Source organism: Nannobrachium achirus (genome assembly GCF_963921795.1).
Source record: "Nannobrachium achirus genome assembly, chromosome: 15".
NCBI lineage: Eukaryota > Metazoa > Chordata > Actinopteri > Myctophiformes > Myctophidae > Nannobrachium > Nannobrachium achirus.
This window is the reverse complement of record NC_137822.1, coordinates 37,372,114-37,381,831: the sequence shown is the minus strand read 5'-3', so window position 1 is coordinate 37,381,831 and position 9,718 is coordinate 37,372,114. Positions and strand designations below refer to the sequence as shown.

The 9,718-nt window shown below is 41.1% G+C and overlaps 1 protein-coding gene across 1 annotated transcript; it reads right to left on the bottom strand.

The window, feature by feature from the left end:
* Positions 1-4,920: 4,920 nt before the first annotated feature.
* cldn5b (claudin 5b) lies at positions 4,921-9,418 on the bottom strand. Its single transcript, XM_080742743.1, has 2 exons — positions 8,832-9,418; positions 4,921-6,413 (listed from the first exon to the last, which is right to left on the bottom strand). Exons 1-2 carry the CDS (start codon positions 9,156-9,158, stop codon positions 6,096-6,098), a joined length of 645 nt encoding a protein of 214 aa, XP_080598869.1. The 5' UTR covers positions 9,159-9,418; the 3' UTR covers positions 4,921-6,095.
* Positions 9,419-9,718: the final 300 nt, after the last annotated feature.

Genomic DNA, 9,718 nt, shown 5'->3' with positions numbered 1-9,718 from the left:
GTCTTAATTTTGAGTAATTAATATACCATGCGCTGTGGTGAAACAGTTTATAAATCCAAATGAAAGTTTAATTCTGATGTTGATTTGAGCTTTGTGGCATCTATAGCAGAGGTTCTCAAATGTTTTCATGTTTTGTGCCAGGGATGACCAGAAGAGAAGATTAGTGTAAAAATTATAAGAAAATAACCACTGATCTATATTACAGATCGTAATGTCCCTGATCAAAGCTCAGTTGCTAAAATGACTAAAATAAATATTAGTCACTAAAGAAAGATGAATGGAAAACTAATATTGCTGTCTGGTGGAAACCGTGGATGTCCAAAACGGTTCCTTTAAAAAAGAAATCACACCTAGAGTGAATGTGGTCAATGTGGTCAATGTGACCCTAGGGGTACAACAAACTTTGAGCGATTTGTGCTGAGATGTAGGCTAGATGTAGGCCACGCTTCAGAGCCCGGACAAAGCCACATGTTGGAGCTTAGCTCCTTCCAGGATCACCGCTCAAAAACTAAATAGTGAAAATAGACCATCTACGGCTACGCTTTGTGAGCTTGTAGATCTGCTATTTTGACTACCTTTTTTTTTAGCGGTGGCACACTGTCTCCTATGCAAGACTGTGTGTGTAGGTAACTTTGTATGTAACTTTGTCGAGGGAGAGCGAGTGCATTTTCTGGCAGCAACCGCAGAAGCTGCCGGCAGTCAATCTGCAGGAAACATTGTCCGACGTTACCTAACCCTGTAACCTCAGTAAAACTATGCCTAACCACCTCTCACTTCAAACTGGGGTTGATTTTTTAATACAAGAGCGACACTCTTGTATGGTGAAGTAGGAGTAAATATATCGTTGCTGTCGGGCAGAAAGCTCTTATCTCCGTATTTTAACTTTGTTTTTTCCCCCATAAATTAACACTACTCGATCATAGACCTACTAGAGCGATACATAAATTAACACTACTCGATCATAGGCCTACTAGAGCGATACACAAATTAACACTACTCGATCATAGGCCTACTAGAGCGATACACAAATTAACACTACTCGATCATAGACCTACTAGAGCGATACACAAATTAACACTACTCGATCATAGGCCTACTAGAGCGATACACAAATTAACACTACTCGATCATAGGCCTACTAGAGCGATACACAAAAGCATCAAAAGTAGCAGACCCACAAGCTGCGTGTAGATCTGCTATTTCTGAATTTGAATCCGGCCATGTGTTATGTATTTTTTTATTTTTTATTTTTTTTGCATCTGACTGTCATATGACGAAGTATAAATCAGGTGATTGCTCACTACAATAGAAGTCACCCAAGGTTTTCTATTGTGGTGTGTGTGTGTGTGTGTGTGTGTGTGTGTGTGTGTGTGTGCGCGCGCGTGTGTGTGTGTGTGTGTGTGTGTGTGTGTGTGTGTGTGTGTGAGCATGGGAGGGGGGCTATTGGGCTGCATGCCTTTGTTTTCCTGTGTATGTGACCGTTGGCGTGCAAAGTTGTTCTTTGCATGTTCATGTTGTATGCAGGGGGGGGGGGGCTACACGCTGACCCACATCCAGCTTCCTGCATGGCGCAGTAGCAGCTTAATGACCACACTGATGATGTTGATGATAGCATGGGGGGGGGGGGGCTGTGTTTATTGGTAGCAGGCTGGGCTAAAGAAACCGCTAGTTCTCACATTGGGGTCCCGGGGAGCCCCAGGGGTCCTGTTGAGAAGGGTTCCCACGGGGGGTCAACACAAGCTAGCATTAAAATCAGTTCAACTGTTATTAACATCAGCTATTTAAAAAATATCTTGAAAAAGAATTGCCCAAATTGTAATATTTTTTAAACACTTTAACAACACAAATTTTGTATGGGTGTCACGGGCACAAATTGAGTTCAGATGGGGGTCTGGTCTGCAGCCTAACGCATCAATTTGATGGGTCCTTGACAGCAAAACGTTTGAGAATCACTGCAATAAACTCAACAGGATCCAGACTCCCTCAGCTTACTGGTATGACTGTGTAACGTCATTCTGAGGTACTCTTTGCTTCTGCTCAATGACTGATACACGTTATGCACAATGTGTTTACTGTATTCTTGGCCTGTGTGGATAGATGTGTGAATGTGTTCTAACTAAGTCAGCATTTCTCAAACACTTTCATGTCCATTGAGAATAAGAACCCCCAACGAATGTATATTTGGCCGTGGACCCCCACAGCCAAATACACATTTATTATGCCAAGAGTGCATAGCGTATCTGGACATTTCTAAAGTTACAATTTAATGACTTTAATGTCATGACCAAACAGATCCAAATGGAGCCAGTGTGAGGCGTTGTCAGCTTGTTCAGCTACTGTATAAATATGTATCTGGTACCAAATCAAACTAAATATAATGCCTACAATTCTACATGCTTGTCAGGGCGACTCAAATATGATTATTTTGGGGGGTCGCGGCCTGTAAAGTTTGGGAACCCTTGTCCTGGGGGTCCCTGGGGCCTGGACCACACTTTAAGAAACACTGATCTAGGTCAAAAGCTGTAGTTAGGCTCTTTGAAAGTCGGACCCCGCTCGCCAACCCACCCCCCATTATCACATCATCCCATCAGAGCTCTTTGCGCTGTCATCTTGGAACTCCCACTGCAACAAAAGGGCCTTTGAAAGAAAACTATATAGTGATAAGTTAATGTTCTGTATTCTGATAGTAATCACTGCTGTTTGTTCAGTTAACAGGCGTCTCCTATAGTCTCTCCAGCTCTTTAGTAAAAACAGAAAATACATGTTCACGTTCACGGTCAGGATCGCAATTTCATCCAATCAGGAGAGATAACGCCACAAATAATCATGTATCAGCTTCAATTTGAGCGTGCCGGTTCCCTGTTTTATCAGCCTCATTTTCTCATTTGGAATTCTTCCAATTTCCCTTATCGTGTATCCTGTTGTATGTATGAGTTCTCTTTCCTGATTGGATATAATTGGTATCCTGGCCTGCAAAATGTATTTTCTGTTTACCAAAAGGGAGACCCCTGCTACTAAATAACACTTAATTTAAGACATACTTAAAATAAGTGGTCAAGTGATATCACTTGCATCCGTATAATGCACCTGGTTCCTGGTATTTATTTTCAAGATTCTTGCCCCCATTGAGGTATGTATTAAGGGCACAGAACCCCCATTACGGGTCCATTTAGTTCCATTTGTACACTCTCAGAGTTACAGATTTGGTTCCATTTACAGTTACAGACTTGTATGGGCAGGGGTGTCATTTGAGTCATCATCAGGGGATGGCATTTGCCACCCCCTAAATGTGTTCACATTTTATCCTTAACTTCTCTGAATTGTTTTAGCAGATTACCTACTGTATGTGTGACGCATGTTATAATTTAGACAAGCCTTTTATTGTATACAACTATTGATTTATTAAGCACATTCAATGTGGCATTCCTATTTTGGGAATGTCATTATAGGCGAACATTTTCTCTTGAACGCGTTGTGTTCAGAGCTTGTAGATCAACTATTTTTGCTATTTTAGAAATAGGGCTAACTTATTTCTTGCCATCCCCTATTTCTGTCTGAAATGACGCCTCTGTGTATGGGTCCATTTGGTTTCTGACACTAATTTAGCTGGGAAACACTCCCGAGGCCCCCTGGGGGTCCCCAGACCCCACTTTGAGAACCACTGCTTTAGATAACCAGAAAACGTACGACATAATACTAATAACATGTGTCACCCTTAATAACCACATGAACCCTATTAGTGTCCCTAGTCTGAGGAAGCCTTGTAAACAACCAACTTACGGAAATCGCATTGGCATGTTGGTGGTTTACGAGGCTAAGTCTGAGGTGCAGAGATGTCTAGTGCAGAGGGTGGGAAAAACAAGGGGTCCTTGGATAGACCCCTGGGGGACCCTGGTAAACTAAATATACATCGGGTTTAATTGGTTGATTGTAGATAAGCACTGTAGCCTCTCGACTCCAGGATATTCACATCATAAAGTACAACAATAACCTATAGACTGAACAATGGGACATAGAATACAACAACTAAACAATGCAATTATTGTATTGCAGAATTGTGACACAATGCATGCAGTGACACGTTTGATTTAAGTGTTAATATCCCAGAAGTAATCGAAGCTTCCAGTGACACTTGACATAAGTGTTATTATTTCCCATAGGCCTATTGTTTATTGTTGCATGCTGTTGTATATGTGTTTGAATATATACTGTATATATTTAAAAGTATAAAACAAGTTTGACCCCACAAGATCTCCATTATGCTCTAAATGCAAAGATAAAACTGGTACATATATGCACTGCTTTTGGGACTGTCCCGCAATCTCCAAATTCTGGTCCTCAATTTCTAAAGAGATAAACAATATTTTTAAATATAATATCAAGATGAAACCAGGTTTATTTCTTCTTAGCCTTCCAGATCGGCCCATATCCTTGAACCTGAACTCATCTAATGTTATGCTTCTCCAAAAATTGTTAGTTCTGGCCAGGAAATGCATCCTGTTTAATTGGATTATGGATAAACCACCAACAGTGGCACAGTGGTACCGAGATATATATAATATCTTACCCATGGAAAGAATGAGTGCTAGATCTAAAGGCAATGAGAACTTCTTTACCAAAATATGGAAACCTCTACTTGATCACTTACCATCTGATACGGTTGCCCCCCTCCCGACAGAATAGTGACTGAAGTGACATGTCTGACAACCTATGTTAGCTGGGGCAGTGATTCACTGCCACACCAATAGAGGGAAAACTAGACATGTCTGTGGACTGTTGTAGCTGATGTGACCTCTTTCTTTCTTTCTGTGACCTCTTTTTGTTTTGTTTTGCTTCGTTTATTTTAGTATATTTAGAAAAAAAAAAAGTATAAAACAGTTCTTCTGACATGCAATGCATTAATTACGCTTAGGCTATGTATAAATAGACACATTGCTGTGTTCCCTTTATTATATATAAAAAACATTGTCATAATAAGAAAATTACAGTGTTTTAATAGCACAATAGGCTGGTCTACATGTATTGACATGCAAATATGTCATAGTAGGCCATGCTTTGATCAGAATCTCAGTGCACATTGGTCTGAACAGCCTGCATAAGAGCCATTCACATGAACTCTAAAGGAAAGGTTATAACTATTTACACAGTAACTAAAAGGCCTCTGTTCTAATAGACACAATAGATATGCCTTTTTATAACGATATGGCTCCAGTGTCACACACGAGACACATGCAGTTGAACATCAACATAAACATCAAATCATTTCCATGACTTTCTCAGAGTGGTTATTTTTCGTACATAATTACCAGTATGTCCTATAATACGTCCAATAAAGTTCCTGAAAGATGCTTTTGAATTTGTACATTACCATAACCAATTTTATCCTGACTGGTTGAAATTGTTATCTTGACATGAACATTTAGCTACAGTATATTATGTTTCCAAAAATGTACTTCTTCCTTCACTGGCTTTAAAACAAACTGCTACAGGTACAATAATATTATTGAGTTCTATACATAATGTTTCATATAATATTATAGGCTCTACTCATACAGAGTCTATACATGTTCTTGTCAAAGTCTCTGTTGACTGTGATGCTCTTGGTGTACTTGATGGAAGATTATTCATTATTAGTGATCATCATTAATTAAATATTATACTAACTAGAAATACTGTTCCTACGAAACAGTGTGGGCTCGCATGTAACACCATGTATGTAAGGGCACAAAGATCTACCCTTTGGCTGCACCTCATTGGCTAAGGGCCCTGCCTTTGTACCGTCGGTAGTACGGTACAAAGGCAGTGTCTTACGTCATTTTGAGAAGAACTTGACTGATAGATTAACTCATTTTGAGAAGAACTTGACTGATAGATTACGTCATTTTGAGGAGAACTTGACTGATAGATAAATAATGAAGATAACATACGTGTGCTGCAAGCCCACAATTAATATGATGAATTATTATTATTATTATAGAGTCTATACATAATGGTTTGTGTCCAAAGTCTCCACATGTGTTGACGGTGATGCTCTTGGTGTAGGCCTACTTGTAGGTACAGTATTCATTATTATTATTCATATTATACAATAATAATTATACATAATGGTTCTTGTCAAAGTCTCCGTTGATGGTGATGCTCTTGGTGTACTTGATGGGATAGGCGCTCTTCACCCGGTGGGGGCAGGAGGAGCAGCACAACAGCGCCCCCCCTATGAAGAGGAGGGCCGACGCGGCCCAGCCGATGTAGATGGCGGCCCCGATCTCCCTCTTCTTGGAGTTGGGGACGCGGTGGTCGTGGAAGTCCACGATGATGCTGTTGGCCATCCAGCAGAGAGGCACGAGCACGAAGAGCCCGCTGATGATGTAGACCACGCCCCCGGCGAACACCACCTTGGCTTTGACCACTTCTTCCTGTTGAGGGATGAAACGGTTAAAGAAATACTTCAGTCCAGTGGCATCAGTTCTGCAAAAGCTAAGGTATGGCAACATGACTGGTGTCTTGCACATGCGCGAAAGCGCGCATGCAAGACATCAGTCATGTTGCCATGAATTCATTTTAAGAAGTATATTTTATTTTTAACTTCTAAGTTATTGCATTCCTATTTGCATCGTTCCTAACTTGAATCGTTCCCGAGTCTGCCAGTCTATATTATTCGATTAAAGGTGGAGTAAATTATAGCCTATTTGTTATAGTGTTACATATATGTAGGCCTATTCAGATAGTAATCATTGAGGTCCCACCCTAATTTACAGTACAGAATATAAAGACAGAATAAAACCAGTGTTTGTTCAATAACAGCTAGGAGTCAATAATATATCCAATCAGGATAGAGAACTCATATACACACAGGATACAGAATAAAGTGCCATTGGAATTTGGGAGTAAGAAAAATTAGAAGACAAATGTTAAACTGGAACACTGTCACATGGAGGCTAACAAATACTCTCTTCCGGATTGGATTAAACCACCTGTGTTTATATATTCTATTTATTAGAGAGAGAGCTGGAGAGGGAGCAGTGGCTCCCAAACGTTAGAAATATTGTAGGAAACAAAACAAAAAAGAGGCATATTTTCACACTACCCATAAAAATGGTGTCCACGACCCACAAACGTGTCCTAACCCATATTTGTGAAACAGTGCTCTATACAGCAATGATTACTATCACAATATAGAGCTATTTAACACTGTTACCGAACAATCACTCTAATGATTACTATCATAAGCTATTAAACACTGTTACTGAACAACCACTAGTAGTGATTAGGCTACTATCAGAATATAGAACTTTTTCCACATACACAAAAAACAAACAAAAAAACTTTAGTCCCTCAGGGACCCTGGGTCCCTGAGGGGGTTCCAGGGGTCCCCAGCTAAAATACTTAACCCTCAACTAATTAACCCTATACTGTATATGTTGAACTTGCTATTTTCCAAAAGTCTTGAACAAAATGGGGAAACATTTTAAATACACAAATCATGTATTGCTTGCTCCCTATAGCTGCATGCCAGAACGTATTTTTAGATGAGGGTCCGCGGCCAAATGCATGTTATGTTGGGGGTCCTTGACATGAAAAAGTTTGAGAACCGCTGACTTACATGACCTTTTAATTGAAGAAGTAGTATCAATAGAAGTTATTATACTGTAGTCGCAGCCAGGCAGCCCTTCATTCCTTTACCTCAGTGGTTCCCAAACCTTTTAGCTCATAAGACCCAAAATAGAAATTAATGTTTGCCCAGGACCCAAATAGCAGATCTACAAGCTATAGCAGATCTACAAGCTGTCTACAGATCTACAAGCTCACAACAAATTATCAGATTTCTTTCATTTTATGTATAAAAAAAACTACTTTTGGAATTGTTTTGAATTGATGAAAAGTAGTTATGTTGTGTAAATTCTTTAAAATATTAAGAAAAAAAGAGAAAAGAAAAACAAATATATAAAGGCTACATTTGTCAAATGTAGGAAACAGAAAAAAGTACATATTGACTTGCTACCCATAATAAAACTGTGTCCAGCGTGCCACAAATGGGTCCTGGACACACTAGCCCAGGGGTCTTCAACGTTTTCTGGCCAAGGACCCCTTAGCTGAGAGAGAGATGAAGCAGGGACCCCCAGATTCCATATAGTTTCATCGTTTGACAGCACAATCATCAGTGTATTTTGGATTCATGTCAATTTGTGTCATCAGATATGTAACCACTTGAACTGCCAATACTTAATAAACTTGACCTTTCACTCTGTACTTAGTGTGCTCTTTTTCCCCCTCTACACCAAACCTCTTTGCCAAAAATAGACGATCTACAAGCTCGATATGGACGTTAGGGTTCAAGTTTCAAGCCACCATCAAGTTTCTGCCCCTTCATTGTACTTACTGTTTGTTTAGACTCTTTTTTTGTTCTCTCATTTTTCTTTTCTTTACATATCTACTGCATAGCACTGTGTTCTATTCGTCTGTCATTCAATGTTATATGAGATACTTAAATGGTTTCCTGTGGAAATAAGCTTAGTCTTTTCATGGATCTCCTTTTAGTAGACCTTGTACCAGTGAACTGTACCGTCATGAAACTGTACCTTTTCCTATGCAAACTTCTAATAAAGTCTTCAATCAATCAATCAATCAATCAATCAATCAATCAAAGTATTCCTATCGCCAAAATAAAAGTCTGGGTTTCAGAGGCTAGGGTTCAAGTGGTTAATATAAAAAAGGAGAAAAAAAGTTTCTATTAAACAAAGATTTGAAGGACCCCCTGATTGTAGTAACTCTAAGGACCCCCCTGTTGAAGACCCCTGCACTAGCTGTTTGGTAACCAGTGCGTGTAGGTATACCTTGATGCAGTTGGTGCACTGCGCGCCGGCGATCATGACGCTCAGCCCGCACACACCCAGCACGGCCGCCACCACCGTCAGGGCGCGCGCCACCTGCAGGTCCTGCGACAGCGCCAGCACCGAGTCGTGCACCTTGCACTGCATCTGGCCCGTGCTCTGCACCACACACGACATCCACAGGCCGTCCCAGATGGTCTGCGCGATCACGATGTTGGAGTCGATGAACGCCGTCACCTTCCACGTGGGCAGCCCGCACGCCACCATCACCAGCAGCGAGCCCGTCACGCACATGCCCAGGCCCAGTAACTCCAAGCACGCAGACAACATGATGGCTTCTTTTTTTGTTTTGTTTTGTTGCTCAGGAGAGGGGAATACTGGAAATCTCAGTTTGGAACTGTTGCCCCCGCGACACGATTCCTGATAAGCGGTTGCAGATGGATGGACGGATGGATGGACTCCTTTCTTAGAATTAGAATTGTGGCCCAAAGTGTGCGATGTCCACTTGTTCCTAGTCAATAAGATGTTCTCTTTCACTGTGTCTTGTTGTGTTCTTCTGAGATGGAATCCAATGGGAGTGCAGCCTTCACACACTGTGCTGCTGGTGGTCAGAGTATGCTCTTTTAGTTATTAAGGGTGTCGCCCCGTCCCCCCTCTCTCTCTCTCTCTCTCTCTCTCTCTCTCTCTCTCTCTCTCTCTTGCCCTCTCTCCCTCCAGCCGTTGGTTGGTGTGTGTGACTTGTCATGTATGGGACCCCCACCCACACACACACACACACACACCCCAGCTGGCACTGTTGTTTTAGGCTACTCACGAAAACAAAGCACACCAACTTCGGGCCAATCAGCTGTAGAGCTTGTCGTAGCCACTGCCAAATGACATTGTAGGAG

Bases quoted from the DNA above. Each gene is read 5' to 3' on its own strand.
- cldn5b (XM_080742743.1), bottom strand. From the start codon at position 9,158: ATGTTGTCTGCGTGCTTGGAGTTACTGGGCCTGGGCATGTGCGTGACG. The intron at 6,414-8,831 runs GTATACCTACAC...ATCCCTCAACAG, and splicing joins AGTGCACCAACTGCATCAAG to GAAGAAGTGGTCAAAGCCAA.